The sequence below is a fragment of the Microtus pennsylvanicus genome, chromosome 8 (assembly GCF_037038515.1).
Source record: "Microtus pennsylvanicus isolate mMicPen1 chromosome 8, mMicPen1.hap1, whole genome shotgun sequence".
In the NCBI taxonomy this organism is placed as follows: Eukaryota; Metazoa; Chordata; class Mammalia; order Rodentia; family Cricetidae; genus Microtus; species Microtus pennsylvanicus.
Window position 1 is genome coordinate 34,310,765 of NC_134586.1, and position 20,370 is coordinate 34,331,134.

At 46.2% G+C, this 20,370-nt stretch overlaps 1 protein-coding gene across 6 annotated transcripts in view; it reads left to right on the plus strand.

Annotated features, from left to right (window-relative positions):
* Positions 1–18,445: 18,445 nt before the first annotated feature.
* The window catches only part of Srgap3 (SLIT-ROBO Rho GTPase activating protein 3), a 221,796-nt gene continuing 219,871 nt past the window's right edge, over positions 18,446–20,370 (plus strand). For 2 of the 6 annotated variants that reach the window (XM_075983261.1, XM_075983259.1), the window contains exon 1: positions 18,475–19,302. In XM_075983261.1, the coding sequence (XP_075839376.1) occupies positions 19,236–19,302 (67 nt within the window). In that variant the 5' untranslated portion in view covers positions 18,475–19,235. Of the gene's footprint in view, positions 19,303–20,370 lie in introns of all 6 variants that reach the window. The other 4 variants (XR_012911600.1, XM_075983258.1, XR_012911601.1 and 1 more) reach the window with 3 other exon arrangements.

A 20,370-nucleotide genomic window follows, 5' to 3' on the forward strand; every position in this document is an offset into this window, starting at 1 on the left:
AGGGGATATAGATATGATAGGATAAAAGGGTAGATTATTGAATCTACTCTGAAAAGAAAAAAGGGAGGATATAGATATGGCAAGATAAAAGGGTAGATTATTGAATCTACTTTTAAAAAGCAACACTAATTTTAAATGTTTTACATTGGATTGGACTTATGTATATTGTATACAAGCTTTGTATATTGATACAAATTTGAGATCAATTTTGTTAAAACATACTCTGTACATATATTTCTAATATTGTTCAAGGTGTCATATCTATACAACTCATTTACTAATGTAATGCAAATTTCTAGTCTTTGAAAGTTATTATTACCAACTCTTTAGGATAATAAGAAAATGCAGGTTAGTAATTAGTCACCTATTATAGTTGAACTTGTAGTCACAATAGGTATGTTTTCAAAGTCAAGTAAAGATATATTTTAGATAGATAGGTCATCTTGAAACACTTCAGAGATCTACAGAATATGCCAGTTAAGATGTTTTAATAACATAGGCTCTTTTTATGACAGTGAGACATGTCTGCCCTGGAAGCACCAATCTTCTTCAGAGAAGAAAATGGGCACTGAAGAAACTTCACATGGAGTTTACTTTGTGGCAAAAGCCACTTGGCAAGAAAATGTCCTTACCTTGACTGCTGACAGTTTGCTGTCTTAATTGGACAAGTGGAATACCAAAGAGAGTGACAGCCAAACATTGTCAAGACAAGGAGGAATAGCCCTTCAGAATATCCTGCTTCACAGAAAGGCCTATTGGATATGCTAGGCCTGTAGGCTGAAGATAGATGCCCCAACATTACAGAGGAACTTTGGGTGACTGTCCAGGCAGCCAGCTGTTTCTGTAATTTCTCACATTTTATTGGAAATTGCTTGCTTGTACTTCCTGCTTACTCTGTTAATACTATTTCCTTCTTGGGTCTCTAAGGGAGTTGAAGACTAGATAGTTTTCCTTGTTTACTTGAAGCAGAAAGCAAGTTATGATAGAAAGTAAATTAGGTACAAGACTTTGGACCGACCAAGATAGGATAGATTCAGAGTATTTTCTCTGAATTTGTCAAATGCAAATAGACTAGTCATTGTTAATGTATTTATTGTCTGTATATATTGCATATAGTCATTGTACTTATTGTATATAGTTTTATTATATTAGTTATAGTCTTTTTATTGTAGAAAAGAAGTGGAAATTGTGGTATTTTGATGGAGGAAGGTCATTGGTTAAATAAAGAAACTGCCTTGGCCCTTATAGGTTAAAATTTAGATAGGCGGAGTAAACAGAACAGAATGCTGGGAGGAAGAGGAAGTGAGCTCAGATGCCATGCAGCTCTCTCCATGGCAGACGCGATGCAGCCAGCCACCAGGTTAGACATGCTGAATCTTTCCTGGTAAGCGCACCTCGTGGTGCTACATAGATTATTAGAAATGGGTTAAGAGGCTGAAACTAATGGGCCAGGCAGTGTTTAAAAGAATACAATTTGTGTGTTGTTATTTCGGGGTATAAGCTAGCCGGGCGGCTGGGAGCCGGGTGGAACACAGCCCGCAGCTCCTACAACAGTATTTCCTTTGTATTTTAATAAATAAAGCTTTTCTGAAGATCAGAGAGTAAAAAACAACCTTCATTGATCAACCTTCTAGACCAGGCAGTGGTGACACACACCTTTAATCCCAGTAGCCACACTAGTTTGCCATAGAAACTGGGTCGTAGTGGTGTATTCCTTTAATCCTAGTGAAGTGCACCTTTAATCCCAACCCTAGAGAGGAATATAAAATGGGAGGAGACAGCTCTCAGGCTCAATCTCTTTCGGAGGATTCCTAAAGGCAGGATCACCATTTCAGACTGAGGTAGAGCTAAGAGCCTGTGGCTGACTGTTTTGCTTTTCTGACCTTCAGGTTGAACCCCAATATCTGTCTCTGAGTTTTTATTAATCATGCTACATATACATGCTTTCCCTGTTTAGTATGTTGGCTACTCTTAAGATATGTTTTCCTCTCAAGTTTGAAAAAACCACTCACGTGGCATCTTCTTGTTCTCCTACAGGAAGAGGATACTCATCAATGGTTTCTTCTTGTTCTCCTACAGGAAGAGAAGGATATTCATCAATGGCATCTTCTTGTTCTCCTATAGGACGAGAAGGATACTCACCAATGGCTTCTTCTTGTTCTCCTACAGGAAGAGAGGATGTTCATCAATGGCATCTTCTTGTTCTACGGGTAGAGAAGGATACACATCAATGGCATTTAGCCAGTGTGACAAAGAGACATCAACAGTGGCTATACTCAGAAAAGAATACTGTGTTTCCTTTCCATGGTTTCAAGTACTCTATAAAGTCAGGGAAACTTCTGTAGTAACAATAGAAATACTCCTTAAGTATAGCTTTTCTTTTTAAAGTTATTATTTTTTATGTGTATGGGTGTTTTGCCTGCATGATGTGCGCCATGTGCATAGAGTGCCCACAGAGGCCAGAAGGTGCCACATTCTGGTCTGGAAATTGAAGCCAGGTCCATTGGAGGAGCAGCCAGTGCTCTTAACTGCTGAGCTACCCATCTCTTCAGCTGCACATAGTCTTTCATAACTCATCTTCTACGGATTTAAGTTCCAGGAGGCAGGGTAGAAGAATAAAATTACCCATACATTGCAATGCCCTCTTATACTCTATGCGTTTTCTCCTTAGCTGTGATGTTTCTGCTTCAGCATTCTTTCACCTTGTTAGCTAGGCCAGTCATGCAGCAGAAAGCCAACCCTAAGAAATGGCTACTTGCTCTCAGTAGGGGCACCAGTATCCTACACTGGATTCTCATCTCCATGTTAGAGATGTGTGTGCAGGTTCATGGGACTGCTGTCAGCAAAGACACCTCTGAGTGTGTGAGTGCAGCTGACTGCTGGTCCCACATGATTTTCTGACACTGGGATGGTCCTTCAGTATCACCCAAAGCTAGGGTTTGAGTCTTCTCTTGGGCAGTCATTTGAAAGAGGCTGCTGAGGGAGGTTCTGTCCCTCAGGTCAGACAGCTTGCTTGGATTCAGGGCTTTGCTTGAGTTGAGGGGAGCTGGAATTGGCAACTCCTGCCAGTCAACAGTGGAGATGTTTGGGAAAATGAGGGTTTTAGTCCAAATGCATCAGCAACAACAGCAATCATAACAAAACAAAACAAAGGAGACCCTGGGTGGCATATCACCCTATGTTCCCCCTGTCAATCCTTTGCTTTTGTTTTCTGCAATTATTGATGTCAGAAGTGTAGAGTTTCCTGGAACAGTAACACAAAACACCAGCAGCATTAACAAAAAGGAGCTGAATCTTAAAAAATGTGCATGCACACACACAAATCACTGCTCAAATAATACTATATCAGCAAAAATAGAGATAAAGTTTTATTAGATGGCAAACCTCAGTTTCCAGCTGCTATGCTAACATCTGGTCAGCGCTCTTCTGTGTATAGCAGTTTTGCTATAGCTGTCACATGATGTATGGACTGTGATATCTATGCTGTGTGTATGTGTCACTTCTGCTGACCACAGTGGCTTTTTCTAATGACAGAGTTTCCCCATCACAAAACATTACAAACTATTGTTATTGCCCTTGGTTGCTCCCCAGAGGTTTAAGGCAAATTCCTAATGATGAAGAACACCATGTACTTCAGAGGTAGGGTCCAGAGGCCCCTGAGCTGGAATGGATTTGAAAGCCTCCCTCTGAAGGCCAACTTTAATGGTACCAGAAAGTATCATTGCAGGCTTCTAAATGAGGGAAGCAGCCAACAGTCCTACCCAGCTATGATGTCTGTGAAGCACAACATGTTGTGCAGGGTGCAGTAGTGGCATGCGTGCCTCGGCTGTAACCAGCAGGTTTTTTAACTGTTCGGTAAGAGGGAAATCACGCCTGGTACTGGAAACCTAGCCAACTACCCAGGGCCAGTGATGTCATGGGTCTTGGAGAAAAACCTACAACCATCACTTTATTAAACCAGCACAGTCCCTAACTACATTTTAAAGATTTGTCCTTGGACCCATTGTAAGTATTGTACTCGCCCCTCAACAAGAGAACTTCTCTTTGCAACAGCTAGAAATCATTACAGAAAACTACAAATAATAAAAATGTGGAGTTGTTGGACATGGGTTTCAACCACATGGTACTTGTCAGGCACTGCTGTACCGACAGGAACAGTTCCAATGGACATATATACAGCATACCAAAAATAACCTTAAATTTATATCAATATATAAAATTCCATACCAGTATAAAGTATTTGAGACTAGTGGTAGTTCAACAGTAGACTCAACAATCCACACTTTTATCCAATTATCTCTATATTATATTCCCCCCTTTTTCCTTCAGAAGGAGAGCCTTTAATCTAATCTCATTTGTTCAGCTTTCTCCCTGACCATGACCAGTAACTATGGCAGCCCAGGTGTGACCCACCGAATGATCAAAAACCACCCACCCCATCCCACCTCTTGGGAATGTGGGCATCATGTTCTCTAGACTGCTTTCTGTTGTCTGGGGGTGATGGAGTTTTTGAAGGATCCCGAGAAAATGGAGATAATGATGAAATCCTGAGAGAATAACTGTTGTCTAGTTTTGGTGTGATGGAAAACATGTAGGGCTTGTCTGAAGTCTGTCTGGAGTAGTCTGTGAGGCCGGCCCATCTCAGTCAATAGCTTTGAAGCCGAGGAAACTGCAACAGAGGCTCTCTGAGAGTCTGGATCACTTGGGCTGTTTTCATTTGTGTCTGGTCCCCTTGTTCTGAAAACACACCAACTTTCAAAGGCATTTTAACACAAGTGTGGACTGTGTATTATATACAAGTCAGCCAAAAAGGGTTTTTAGTTTATGGTTTGAGGAGGTAAAATGTACATCACCTGTCTTGTAATTTTTTAGGTGAATTTCTTTATGTCTGTAGCCGGGATTTTTCAGGGGGTCTCCTCCAATACACCTGATCCTCTTTAACCTTAAACAAATCCACAACCATTCATTTTTTTTTGTGCAAACAAAAGAATCATCTCCTCCCCAAAGCAATACATTTTTTGATTTCCATTAAAGTTAAGGCTTTCCTAAAGTATGTACACTGGTTTAATTCAGCAGTCCTTTCCACAAGCCAATGTTTCTCAGCAACTGTCATTTTGATGTTCATTAGTATTCAAAAAATTCAAAATTAACACAATATCATATAGATTCCAGATTCTCTGTGTATTTTCCATCTTTACATGGCTTATCTTTTCATATTATTTTATTCTCTCTTTAAAAACTTTATCCTATTATTATAAACTATTTTTCTATGATCGTCTATACCCGTTGTCTTTTCTTTTTTAAGCCTATGCACATTTTTTAAACACACTGTAACCTGTTTAGGTTTTTTTTTTAAATCTGGATGTGTCTTTATTAAGTATCTACAATGTTCGCTGATCATGTAAAACAAACCTTAAACTGCTATGTCAGCCACAGGCATGGTTCAGCTTAGCACATGGCACTGGCGCTAGTGGGTGACTCTACCCGCAGCTGGTAGCCATGCCTCTGTATGCCACCAGGTACCAGCCCGCCTGAGAGACTGAAGGACTAGAAGGCTCTATCTGGCTGTTTGTCCAGAACTTATTTTTTGCTTTCTCAGGTCCTGTGTTTGAAAACTCAAGCTTCCACTTCGGATGCCATTTTTAGACAGAGTTTTCTTTGGGCCACCAGCTCACAAAAAAATGGCATGGAGACTTATTAATTATGAAAGTTTGGCCTTAGCTTAGACTTGTTTCTAACTAGCTCTTATAACTTAAATTAACCCATGTCTTTTAACCTACATTCTTATATGTGGCTCGGTTACCTTTACTCTGCGTTGCCCATCCTGCTTCCTCTGCCGCTGTCTGGTGACCCCGCCTTTCTTCTTCCCAGAAGTCCCTGCTAGACCTTCTGTCTAACGACTGCCCATTTAGCTTTTTTATTAAAGCAATCACAGTGGCATATCTTTCCAGAGTATAATCAAATATCTCACAACACCCCAGAGTCCATGTGGAGGTCACAGGACAACTTCCATGTCAGTCTTAATCATCCACGGTATTTGCTCACTGTTGTATATACCGGGGTAGCTGGTCCAGAGCTTCGGGGAATTCTCCTGCCCTTGCCTGTCATCTCGTGATAGGAGTCTCGAGAGTTCAGATGTGTGCGTCTGTAAATGGCTTTACATGGGTTCTAGGGATTCTATCTCATGTTCCTGTACATGAATGGCCAGTTCTGGACCCACTGATCCACCTTTTCAGCCCTCTTGGTTTTTGTGTTTTGTTTTGTTTGTTTTAATATCAAAGTCTGGTATCCAGGCTGTCAACTTCAGCAGAATCTAGATATGTAAAGTTCCTGTTACAAAATCCCAGTTTCCGGTCTCTTAATAATATGGGGTTCAGAAATAAGTTAAGAGGCCCTGCAGATTTTTTTGATATAACAGTATTTGAGAACTATCTTTTTGGTTCTCTAAGGACACTAATCCTATCCTGAGACCCCTACCTACCTCTACGAACATCTTTAGATCCACTACAAACCCATCATATGGGTTTGGTTTGTGGGGACACAGTTCAGTCCACGGCCAGTTCCTTCCTAAGATGACGTCTGGTTTTTGATAGGACACACCTTCTTTAGGCTGTTGGAATGAGGCCCTCAGGTCCTCGCTCCACGTTGGCTAGTGGCCACCTTAGCTTTCCACACGCCTCTCCGCCTCTCCGGTGTGGCATGTGACTTCACCTCTCAGAGCCCACCCCTCACTTTTTCTCTTGGAACTGTTGGGGGGATTCACTGAGATTATATTACAAATGGCTTTGTGTGGAAGCTTGCGCATCATCGGGGCTTCCTAAGTGCTACCTTATACCTTTCAGTGCTCCTGATACCCAGGGGCACCGTCCACACAGCATCTAGGTGTATGACCCGTCCCTACTGTATCAAAACACTTCCCCATCCAAATGCTGATCTGAAGCCTGCTATACAGCAGGCGTTGTTGTAGAGGGGAAACACCAAACACCACTGGTCCCTGCCTCCTTACCGTGGTGGAGGGGCTCTGTCCAGTGCACGTACCTGAGGCCACATGTGGTTCTTAAAATAAAACCCAAGGAAAAACCCAGTCCTGAGAGGGAGCTGCTTTGCTGTGGGATCCTAGATCATATCACAGGCACTTCTTAGAGCTGCACCACAGAAAAGAGGGTAGTCACATTTAACTGTTGTTACTCCCTCAGAAGACCACCCTAGCCTCTTGGGATAGGCCCAGGAGTTCCCTTCCCTTCTTCAACACTGGACCCTTCCTATGTTTCTTGCCAGCAGCAAGACCCAGCTTCTCTGGGAAGTACAACTTCTGAGCCATTTTTGTGGAGATGAGCTCAGTCGGTCCTGTCTCTTAACCAGTTGCCTCCGCGCTCGGTGGGATTCTCCGTCTTGGTTGATACCTTGAAGTGTCCGTGTTTACCCATTTCCTGTGTACCCCTGGGCAAAGTTCCATAAGGTTCTTTCTAGAATCCTCTGGGGCTTACTCTTTCTCAGGCATCGCTTAGGGCTTTTGGAGAGGTGGTGGTGCTGGGGAACTTGGTCTTAGAACTGTGAGATTATGTAGATGGCCTAATTCTCACAGGACAGTCAGAAAACTGGATTTAATGTCTGTTCTGAATTATCTTTCTGCTTAAAGAGAATCCAGGAGGGACCCTAACTTGCAAAAAAAATTATTTATTCAGTCTGATGCTGATTTCATTTCCTAAAGCGATTGAGTCCAAAAACCATTTTAATTGAATTCAGCCTCTTGACCTGACACTGACTTATTCTGCCTCCTCCTGCCTCCCAACATTACACAGAGGGGAGGAGGAGAAGGATAGACAATTCCCATGGATTTAGAGGCCCAGCCATTTCCACATTCCATAAAGCCCAGATGACTGGATAGGAAGCAGCTGCGGTATTTACCGGAGCCTGGTAAGGCCTCATTACCAGCCACCTCCTCACGGGGGGCGTTGGGCTCCGAATGGCGTGCAGTGGAGGGAGTAATTGACTCTGCTGCCTGGCACCTGGTGCTTCTGCCCAATACCTAAGGTCAGGGCAGCAAACTCTGGGGGCTGATGGTGATGTGGGGGTGCAGTGCCTTTAGTGACAGTGGGGAAGAGAACCAAGTAGAAGTCCCATGGGGTTTCATTTGTGGGTATTTGTGCAGCTTGGACATGCCTTTCAACCGTATGGTACATGTCAGGAATTGTTGTAGGGGATACAATCATACGCATGGCCTGCGCCTCCTTATATTCTTATGCTGTCTCTGCTAGGTCACTGTCTTACGGTTTGTATTGCTGTGAAGAGACACCACGACCATGGCAACACTTAGAGAAGAAAGCATTTAATTGGGCTAACTTACAGTTCAGAGGCTCAGTTCATTGTCATGGTTGGAATTATGACAGCATGCACGCAGGCAGACCATGGTGCTGGAGAAGGAGCTGAGAGTTCTATATCTGGATCCTCAGGCAGCGGGAAGAGAGAGTGACACGGGACCTGGCTTGAACATTTGAAGCCTCAAAGCCCACCCCCAGTGACATACTTCCTTCAACAAGGCCACATCTCCTAATAGTGCCACTCCCTATATGCCTAAGGGGGCCACTTTTATTCAAACTACCACAGGTACTAACTCTCAGCCACATACAACTCTTTACATTTCAACTTTTTAAAATAAAAACCAAATGAAAGTTCATTCTGTGGCCAGATCTGTTGTTTTTGGAGTACTGAGTAGCCACAGTGGACAGCACAGGTATGAGACATTGTCACCATTGTAGCGCCTATACTACAGGACAGTACGCGAGCAGGGAACTAGGCTGGAGATTTAAACACATATGCACACAGACAGACAAAGACACGGGGACATGGGTCATCCTTGAAACAAGAATGCCAACTTTATTGTCCTCCCAGGAAGCTTATATAGGGATCCTTAACTGATAGCCACACCCCAGCTCCTGGGATTTTCAGCTGTAAAACCCACCAAAAATCACTCCCCTGCCATCAGGAACTCATGAGGGTCTCGTGCTCAGAGCAGCTGCAGGCACAGGAAAACAAGTTGTTTACTCCAGCAGGCAAAGGGTCTGAGGCAGGCAAACAAAATCAAGGGTCCAGGGGTCTGCAGCCCCCAACACACCATCACACGAAATTACCTTAGACACGCTGGCCTGGTGGGCATATGAGATGGAGAGTCTGGAAGCAGCCATTATATGAACAAATGTAACAGGAATAAACTTCAGATATTGTCATGCAATGAAGGTAAAACACAGAGGTGTGGTAGAGTTGCCATTTGGAAAGAAAGCGTGGGCACAGCTGTCTGAGAAGAGGACACCAGCAAAGGTCTCAGGAACATCCGCTTGAGCAGCCAATACTCGGAGCACTCCATAAAGAAAAAGTATGTATGAATTATGTATATATGTGTGCATGCATGCATGTACATATATGGATGGCAGGGCCCAGGGAGCAGGGAAGGAAGAGGTATGAGGTGGGGCGGCAGGCACAGCCGTGAGGGCCAAGGGGAGGAGTATGTATTCAATCACAGGGAGGCCACAAGAGGAATGGTATGATTTGCTGCACATACTGGTCTGGCTCTGGATTGACAGGTCAGTAGGGAGGCAGGAGCAGAGGCAGAGGAGCCAGCCGGGAACTATTGAGGTGCTCTGGTGAGAGATGTGGAGGTTTTGGCACCCAAAGACAAAGAGGAAGCAGCTAATCCTAGGAGAGGCCACATTTCTGATGATTGTGGGAGGCAACTTCTTATCTGAAAAGAAAGAAAGCAAGGAAAGAAGAAAGAGAGAGAGAGAGATGGAGGGGGAGGGAAATAAGAGGGAGAGGGAGGAGGTAGAGAGAGGAGGATAGTAAGAAAGAAAGCCATCAGTAGCATCTAGAGGTTGACATCATGGTGTGACACAGGGAAACATCAAGGCAGTGCTTTCGAAGTCCCACCCTTTTCAGTGCCACAGCGCAAATCTTCTCTGCTGTTTTTTTTCTTCCCCTCCCTCCCTCCCTCCCTCCCTCCCTCCCTCCCTCCCTCCCTCCCTCCCTCCCTCCCTCTCTCCCTCCCTCCCTCCCTGCTTCTTTCTTTCTTTCTTTCTTTCTTTCTTTCTTTCTTTCTTTCTTTTTTTTTTTGAGGCAGGGTTTCTCTGTATAGCCTTGGCTGTCCTGGCACTTGCTCTGTAGACCAGGCTGGCTTCAAACTCACTGAGATCCACCGGCCTCTGTTTCTTGGGTGGTGGGATTAAAGGCATGTACACTACTTCAGTGCTGGGATTAAAGGTGTGCACTACCACGCCCCTCTTGGTCTTTGCTATTTTGAAGGCAGGTTCAAGTGGATCTTGAACCCCTTCCACCTTCCTAGATCTGGGGTTATAGGTGTGCATCACTAAACCCAATTTTACTTGTCTCTGGGGCTCCAACCTAGGACTTACTGTGGCCTGGGTAAGCACTCTTTCCACTGAGTGGGCCCTTAAGTGGTCTTACTGTGTGTCACCCTGAACTTTTTCATTTAGTTGAGTTTGTTTACTTGTGATCTCTGGGTCAATAGAGACAACATCTGCTTGGCTTGTGAGTGCGTTTACCACAATTATCTCCTCCATACTAGGTTCTTAAGAGATAGCTGTCGAATGAGTGAGTAAACTAACTCATAAAAGTTGCCCACTTATACCATTTGGGTTATCTGCTTTTCCTCTCCCGTTGTCTTTGTTTCCTTCCCCATTACAGTGTTTCCTATACCACCAGGTTTCCTGTCCAAAGGCCATGGCTTATATAACAGAACATTTCCCACAGTTGAAGAGGCTGCAGACCTCAGACCAGGGAGCATGGTCATGCTCTGGTGAGGGCCTCTTCTTGGCTTCTAGACGATTCCTTCTCATTCATTCTTCTGTTTATACATGCACGCGCACACATACACACCACACACACACAGAGGGAGGGACAGAGGGAAGGAGGAAGGGAGAGAGAGAGAGAGGAGAGAGAGAGAGAGAGAGAGAGAGAGAGAGAGAGAGAGAGAACAAGCATAATTACTCCCTGCTGTCTTTGTCTTTCAGGAGTACTAACCCCACCGTAACTACCCATTCCATCCCCTCATGACCTCACTTAACCCTGATTTCTTTCCACAGGCCCATCTCCAAATCCTGTCACACTTATGGTCAGGACATCCGTTTCAAGAAAACCCACTGTTGGGTGTGTGTGGCATTTACCTGTAAACCCAGCACTTGGAAGATGGAGGGAGGACAGTAGTCTGAGGCCAGCCTGAGCTGCAAATGGGACCTTAAGTCAATTTTTGTTTATTTTTAGGTTTTAAAGAAAGTGTATGAGAAAAAAAAAGTGTACAAGTATTTTGCCTGAGTGTGTGTCTGTGTACCACCTGTTCGCAGTGCCCACAGAGGCCAGAAGAGGGCACCAGATCCTCTGCGACTGGAGTTACAGACTGTTGCCAGCCACCGTGTGGGTACTAGGAATCAAACCTAGGTCCTCTGTGCCCTTAGCCCTGTGCCATCTTACCAGCCCCAGAACATTATCTTGATTAGTGATTAAAGATAGACCATAGAAGCTGGGCAGTGGTGGCACACATCTTTAATCCCAGCACTCGGGAGGCAGAGGCAGGCGGATCTCTGTGAGTTCGAGGCCAGCAGTTCGCACCCTTCCTTCCACAGAGGAGGAGGCATTTGGATCACGGCAGCCACTGCGTTTGAGATCTTATTTATGCAAGCATGCCCAGCCATTCCCGGGAGGAAATGTGAAATGTGGCTCTGAGAATCCCCTCATCTTCTCTTTCCTGATCAGCCTTCTTGGAAGGAAGGCTGTGACGTCCAAAGTTCCGGTGTTTGAATGGCTGCTCCTCTGTTGTCAGAATCAGGATTCTGCAGCCATCTGTGAGCCACTGTCCCTGGGGCTGCTTAGTCCTTAGATAGTGAAGGGGGCATCTGGGCTACACAATGGAACGTGTTCTTTTTGGAAAGGCACGGGGCTTCTGCAGCTTTCCCTAGACACTGCTTCACAAGCTCCTTCTTCTTCCTTGGACTCCACAGAGATCCACCTGTCTTTTCTTCTCAAGTGCTAAGATTAAAGGCATGTACCATCACACCTGGCTGGCTCTCTCTGTCTCTCTCTCTCTCTGTGTCTCTCTCTTCTTTCCTTTCTTGAGACCCATATTTTATAAGACCCATTATTTACCGCAGGCCGGCCTCGAACCTTGACTTTCCCCTTCTCCCGTGTCTCTACAGAGATTACAGGCCTGTGTTACCACTTCTCTGTTTCGTGAAGTGCTGGGGAGGGAACCTGGGAAGGAACCTGGGGCTTTGGGCCCAGAAGGCAAGCATTCTGCCACCTGAGCCACAGCCTCCACCCCATGGCCCTTTTCTTCAGACAACAGGCCTCTTAACAGAGCATGTGCCCAGGACTCTGGGTTTCCAAATGTGTATCCAGGTGTCTTTGAACAGGTACCCTGGTGCCCGTGTGTGTGTGTGGGGGGGGGCAGGGCATCAGTGCGGATCAGCTGTACTGCCTGGCTCTCCACTTCATTAGCTATGGAATGCCTGGCCCTTAGTTTCCTCACCTGTAAAGTGGAGTAGTCTAACCTACAGGCCTGGTTAAAGCTGTGGCTTCAGATGGGACGGGGCTTCCGAAACATCAAAGTTAGGTGATGTCATTGCCATGGGTGCCACTTCTACTGCAGGTCTATCCTGCGTGCCCCGTAGTGGCAAGATGCTGATTTGTACAAATCCTTTTCCTTCTAGAATGGCACCTTGGTGGAAACTCTTTTGGGAACTCACCCTACCTCTGGGGCCAAGGTGATTGTTTGAGACAGTCTTTATTCTGTAGTTTTGGGGCAGGCTTACTGTTGTAGAACATTTCAGCCCCATAGCCATGATAGCCATGGTCCAGGGCTAGCCTGTGCTAACTGAACATTCCCAGGATATTTGCAAGAATTTCTGGGGGGAAAAATTTGTCTTCCTTGTTGGGATTGCCAGGCTGAGAGAACCTAGAGCTGCTGGGGGTCACCCGACACCCAACAGGATGGAGAATTAGAGAAAGATACAGTGTTTTATTGACCCATTAAAGCCCCTGGATCTAGCCATGTCCGATAGACACTGATCAGGAGTGAAGCGTGTGACAGCCATATGAGGTTCCCTTTCTGTGGACTGTCAATCACAGCCTTCACTGACTTCTCTAGGCTGTTGGTGTTTTTCCTCATACACTTGAAGAATTGATTTGTTTGCTTACTACTGTGGCAAAATACATAATATAGCCCAGTGGTGATGGTGGCACACACCTTTAATCCCAGGACTCCAGAGGCAGAGGCAGGCGGATCTCTGTAAGATTGAGGCCAGCCTGGTCTACAAAGAGAATTCCAGAATAGCCAGGGCTACACACAGAGAAACTCTGTTAAAAAAGATAATAACAACAACAATAATAACAATAATACACAATCTAGAAAATTAACCACAGAGGCTGCAGGGCTGTCTTAGAGGTCGAGAGCACTGGCTGCTCTTGCAGAGGACCTAAGTTCAATTCCCAGTACTCACATAGTGGCTCACAACCATATGTAACTCCAATTCCATGGGATCTGACATACTAATCTGGCCTCTATGGATAGCAGGCACACACACAGTACATAGACATACATGTAGGCAAAACACCTACATACATAAAACAAAATAAAAATGAAATTACAAAAAACCATATTGAAGTATGAAATCAAAGATTTAGCACATTCATAGAGTGGTAACCACCACCTCTGTTCATTTCCAAAATGTATCATCACCAAAGAGACTGAAATCTTCTATATTTTATATAAAAAGATCTGATGAGTGGTGGTGGTGCACACCTTTAATCTCAGCACTTGGGGGCAGAGACAGGTGAATCTGTGAGTTTGAGGCCAGCCTGGTCTAAGAGTGAGTTCCAGGACAGCCAGGGCTACACAGAGAAACCCTGTCTCGAAAAGCAAAACAAAATGGAAGAAAAGAGAGAGAGGAAGGAAGGGAGGGAGGGAGGGAGGGAGGGAGGGAGGGAGGGAGAGAGAGAGAGAGAGAGAGAGAGAGAGAGAGAGAGAGAGAGAGAGAGAGAGAAACATTTCCCCCCTCAAAGCTATCAACAGCACACAGCTCTTCAGTACAGGGCAGAGCCTGGAGATCATCTGAGCCACCTGCCTCAGAGTTTTGGCTGACTTGACCTTGTGCAGGCCTAAGGAGGTGACTCCAGCAGCTGTGAGGGCCTGAGTGTGACTTCCTTGCCAGTCCCCAGTGCAGCCTTTCCCAGTATTCCTCCTAACCTCTGAGGATCCTGCTCCCTCTGCAATGCTCCCCAGGCTTGCTGGGGCTTACCGTGGTTTAGCCAGGCAGAATTTTGAAACAATTTGTTCCAGAATTGAATTTGTCAGACTTTTCTGGCTCTTGAGTCAGTTAGAGAGGCCAACCTTATATTTGTGTTACAGAATAATTCCCTCATCAAAGTTTTCACATGTTTCTATCAGCAGGACAGAGATGTGGAACAGCCCTCTTTGCTCCCAGGGTCACTGCAGGACCACGTAAGACATGAAGATAAAGAACTTTCTAGAATAATATGCAGTGTATGTACAAGCAGGGTATGCTGTCGTGTGTGTGTGTGTGCGTGCATGTGTGCGTGTGTATGTGTGTGTGTGTGTGTGTGTATGTGTGTGTTGCGGGCATTGAGCCAGGGTTTACACACACTAGGCAAACACTCCACCTCTGAGCTACCCCCACAGTCCCGTTATCACCAAGTGGCTGAGTTATGTATGCTGCTTCCATTTTGCAGAGCCAAGATTGAGGGCCAGCATTCTCCTCTGAACTGACTGTAGATGCCTTAGCTGGTAGCAGTGTGGGAAAATGTCACAGAATTAGTCATCTTGAGCCGAGGGCAGGGAGTGTTTCTAGTTGATCAGAAACATTGCCTTAAACCAAAAACTGTTCTGGTCACTCTTCCTTCAAATGCAGCACCCTGCCCCCCCTTTTCTTTCTTTCTTTTTTTTTTTCCTACCAGGAAGAAACCGGTTGGATGAGTTTTGTGTTTTCCTGCTGGGATTGTAATTTAAGCCACATTGATGGTCAATTGTGATGTTTTCCCTATATTTTTAACCTCCAATTTGTTTAATGGAAAACTTGCACTTGAAATGATTAAGACACACATAATCATAGAATGAAGAGCTACGTAAAAATTGATAGGCATTATTATGATCACAGTTCCTCTCTTGGTTCATTCCTTGGGTCTTAATATTGGTCAGAGCTGCATCTCAATGAGTTTCGAAGTGTGTGTAGTTACTAGCTAGCTCTGCGCTCCTGGGCAAATTGATTCTGTGATTTGTGCCTCTGTTTCCCCAACTTGAAAACAAGAATGTTTATATTGGGCTGGAGACATGGCTCAGAGGTTAAGGGCACTGGCTGTTCTTCCAGAGATCCTGAGTTCAACTGCCAGCAACCATCTATAATGAGATCTGGTGCCCTCTTCTGTCATGCAGACATACCTGCAGACAGAGCACTGTATACCTAATAAAATAAATAAAGTTTAAAAAGATCAATTAAAAAATGTTTGTATCACCAGACCTAATGAGTTGTAATAAGGACCCATCTCTTTAAAATCTATATGAAGTGCTTGGGCTCTCCCCTGTACAGAGGGAGGTCTTGATTAAAAAGGCAAATTTTTAGGGGTTGGAGAGATGGCTCAATGATTAAGAACACTGGCTGCTCTTCCAGAGGACATGGGTTCAAATCCTACCATCCTCATGGCAACTCACAACTGTCTGGGACTCTGACACTCCACACAGATGTACATGTAGGTGAAACACCAGTGCACATAAAATAAGAATAAATAAGTCATTTTTTAAAAAGTAACTCTGGGGGCTGGAGTGATGACGCAGTGATTCAGAGTATTGGTTGCTCTTGTAGAAAACCCAGCTTTGGCTCCTGGTACCCACATGGTGGCTCACAGCTCTGGTTTCAGGGAACTGACACGCTCTTTTAGCCTCCTTGGTCAACAGGCATGTACATGGCACACTGACATACATGCGGGCAACAACACACACACACACACACACACACACACACCCCTCAGCATAATCCAGGCATATCTAAAATACTTCAGGAAATGATCCTGAGGGAAATAGGATATTCCCAGAGGTATTCTAATATTTGGTTTTTTTGGGGGGTGGGAGAGGCACAGATAAAACCACGAGACACCGCCCTTTTTCAGTTACAGATTTATCTGGGGGAGAATCTGGTTTCTGTTACGTCCCATGAAGAGGAAACATTGGGGGGGGGAGCTATTGGTTCCATTCACCAAAGAACAATGGCTGTTTTTTTTGGGGGGGGAAGGTGTTGTAGAAGGGCAGTTGAGTGACCCCAGACTCCAGTGAGCTCTGGGGAAGGTTAGAAGGGACAAGATGAGGCCATAGTGTCTGGGGCCCTGCCTAGGTCACTCACCTCTTCCCAGGGACAGAAGGTTTGGGACAAGCATGGTGACGGCTGTGTGGCTGTGCCTTATAAGCCTTTCCTCCCTTCTCTCTGGGAAGCCCTGAGCCCTGGGTCTCTGTGGGACTGTCATTTGATAGATGAGGATGCTGATGTTCCAGGAGGCATGGAGGCCACTTCCGGCCTCCTCACAGACTGACGACTGTATATCACCATCCGTCTTACAGAAACTTTGCTGTTCAACAGGAATTATCTGACACATTTTGCTTCATGGTCACGTGGCTACTTGGGACATTCCCATGGCTCGGTGCGCTGTGCGCGTCTCCGATATGCATGTGTGGTTTTTAAATTCTCCTCATGGTTAGAACCTGCCATTTACTGGGCTCCTGCCCCCAGCAGGCTCAGAGAGCAGTTGGAGTCACCTGCTCCAGCCTTACAGGCTGCAGGCTTACAGAAGAGGCAGGAAGGAACCTGGTTAGTCACTCATTCACATTCCAGGGCATAGGACAGTAATGCCAGTCTTCTTTGAGGATCTAGGCTTGAGGCAGAGAGGTTAATCTCTGAGTGTATCTTCCGCTAATGACACTACGAGGGCCCTAGCATGTCCCTGGGAAGGGTGAGGCAGGAGGATGTGGGCTGTGGCATCTGCTTATGAACTCTGTGACCTCTTGTCTCTGGGTCTAAGAGCTATAATAAGCCTGCTGATTCACCAGGTGGACTTCTGGGACTTCTGCTCAGGCAGATCCTGTGCATTCCCCTCTGTAGCTCTTGGCGCTCGCTCGCTGCTCACACAGGAGGAAGACCCAGCTCTCCGGGCCCATTCGAGCTGCAGTCTGCCTTGGGGATCCCTTGGGGGCTGGTGTGACTAACCTGGCCATACCTAAGCTCAAGCCAAATCACACATCGGATCACCCCAGAAAGTCAAGTGGAAGATGATACCTATTTGAGAAAGCGAGAGAAGTTTCCTTCAGGGAACCCTTGGGGACAAGGCAATCTTTATGACACAGTCTTACTGTGAAATTTCAGTGGTCAGCGATCCTATAGTTTGACACATCACTGGGCTTTTTAAAGTGTGCTCACGGCAGGGGATTTGGTCTTTCTAATGAACTGCCAAAGACTCCTACCGAGTGTTTAGTGCTGGGGTGGAACTCTGGTGACCCTGGGTAAGTAATTTTCCACCATCTAGGTCTGCACTCTTTCACCTGCGAGAGAACACTTGCTTTGGTACTTATATGGACTGTACCCTCTAGGATGCTGGGGTAACCATAAGGCCACTACTTAAGGGGGCCTTACTATGTGTTCAGGTACTGGGCTAAGGTAAGTTTCTGTTCTTACCCAATTCCACCAGAGCCCCTTGCGTTCCCAGTACCCCGTGCTCTGCAGGGTTGCTGTTTCCCCTTAGCCCTTGCCATTTTTTACCGCATTCTATTATTCACTAACGTAGTTTAATTCTGGTTTGGAGCCTCTTGCCTTGTGTAACTCTAGTGTGTAACTCTAGTGGGCCCTCGAGTAGGATTTTGGCATCTGTTGCAAGTGTACAAAAAAATGTCTCCAAAGAAAGCTCATTTTATTGGTCAAGCAACCATCCCACCCTCTCTGAGCCTGGTTGTAGTCTTGTCTCCCTCCCCCTCCCCCCACTTCGTAATGCTGAAACCTCTGACACTGTCCTTGTGATCAAGTAATCCTTCCAAAATATTAGTGCCCTCCCCCTGCATGTATCAGGCCCCCTGCTAGAGTCTCAGGCAGAGTGGCAACTTGTCATATAGCTGATGGTTTGAGGGCTTGAATTGATTTTCATCACGCAAAGAAAAGAATCTTCCAGTGTTTGTTAGGAAAATCTCTAGCCCAACTACTACTAGCTGGAGTTTGCGGGAGCCTCCCAGGCTTTCCCAACCTGATTTTCTCCCTTCCTGCCGCCTTCCTTTTGTGAAACGTTTCTTCCCCCCCTTTTTTTTTGCTTGCAGCCAGTTCAGCTCTCCTGTAGGCTACAAAGTGTCAGTTGTTATAAAATCCGGGAGGCGGAGTCTAGTGACGAGGGCGGTGGAGGAGAGCTCCACCAGCCCTGCGGGGTGAGCAGTCCATCCCTGGGTCCGGCGGAGCTAACACACTACAGCCGGAAAACTTCCATCTCCATCTCCTGGCTTTGATCCTCACCGGACAGCAGACCCGAGGCGCCGACCGACCGGAGGGAGGATGAGAGATGACCGGTCCTTTGGCAACCTGACCATCTCTTTAGCAGAGCCTTCCAAAGCGAACCGGAGGCTGGCCACACGACCCAGGAGGCGCCGCGCCTCTTGTGGATGTGTGTGTATGAGTGAGCAAGCGGGTGTATGTGGTGTGTGTGTGTGAGTGAGGGTGTGTGAGTGAGGGTGTGTGTGTGTGCGTGTGTGTGTATGTGTGCGCTTGTGGTGTGGATGGGTGTGTGCACAGCACAATTGCGTGGAAGCGTGTCCGGGTGAGTGTGCACTCGTGAGTGTGTTTGTGTGTGTGTGTGCGCGCGTGCTCTTGGCTGCTATTATTATTATTATTTTGGAAGAAAAATCCTGGAAATCTGGGACAGGTTATGGTACTCCCAGGGTGATTTCTCCTTTTGCAAGAGGAGCTGACCAGAGAAAGCCACCAGAGCCATTTCCCTGCCAGCAGAGAGCATTTTCCTCCCTGAAGAAGGATTTCTACCCAGCTCTGCAGCCAAGTGAAAGAGATTGGCCTTGAAACCTGTGAAATCGACTATCGCTGTGTGATTACCCAGGCTTGGGAGAGGACTTGGAAAGAAAAGGAGAAATAAATCAAACAGCCTGTCAGGTTTTATTTTTTCTTTTGCCACGTCGGAAGATGTCATCTCAAACTAAGTTCAAGAAAGACAAAGAGATCATTGCCGAATATGAAGCCCAAATAAAAGGTGAGCTGCGGGGCCGAGGGACTTTGCCCTCCCTCCCTTCCCTGTCTCTCCCTCCTCCGTCTCCTCCTCTGCCTCCTGGCCTTGGTGAGAAGTTGCTCTGCTGCAATAATCTTATTGTAAGGGGGAAGAGCGGCGGCTGCACAAGTCCAGACTGGCTCCCACTGCAGATAGCGCCTGGGCTGGGAGCGTGAATTACAGAAAGGGCAGAAATCTCTGCATTGCAGGTGTGTGGGGAAGATCCTACGCCTGGCTTTAGGAGTGTCACTGGCACTCCATCAGCTTGGCAGTGATCTGTCACTCTAAGGCCATTTTGACAGTCCAGGCCTCCTCCCCGTCACTACCACTGTGAAAGCCCTTTGCTATTTATGTATATATTTTCTGATCTGCTCTCCCCACCCCCCCTCTTTTTTGGGCTTTTGTGGGTGGTTGTTTCTGCCTCTGCTGCCTTCTCTGGGCTGAAATTCAAATGCACGCATATCGGCTGTGGGGGGCACCGCATCCTTAAGCAGCCCTTCTTTGTCAGCAGCGTGTCTTGCCTGGTCTGAGTTGCCATGGATTAACTGTTATGGGACATATTGATCCAGACTAATGCAGGCATTTAGGCATAAAGCGAGAGTTCTGTGCAGAAGATAGATTATCCGCTGCTGTACAGCCCGGTCCTTCTGTACCCGGTTGTTTCGGGTCATCAGCTTTGGTCCAAAGCCAACACCTCAGTGTACAGTTTGGACTGGTAGGTGCTGCCTGGCTCCCATAGTTCTGGAGAAAGTCTGCCTGCTTGGGAGAGCGAGATGACCTTTGGGTGCTGATTCCAGCTTTGGTGGCACAGAACCCACACTTCTTGCAGAAGCCGCTCCCTAAATCCATGCTAGCTGAGCAAGAGAAGGGCTGCGGTTGCACAGCTCAATGCAGGCAGGCAGCATCCGCCCTCGGGCCAGATGGTGGGCTTTCTAAGCACAGCTTCAGCGGGGAGAGCTGAAGGCTCCTTGCCCTGCTTCCTCTTTGCGGAGCCTGTGCCCCGAGAGAAGTCCCGGCTGTGGCTCTCAGCACCCATTTTCGTTCTGGTCCCTG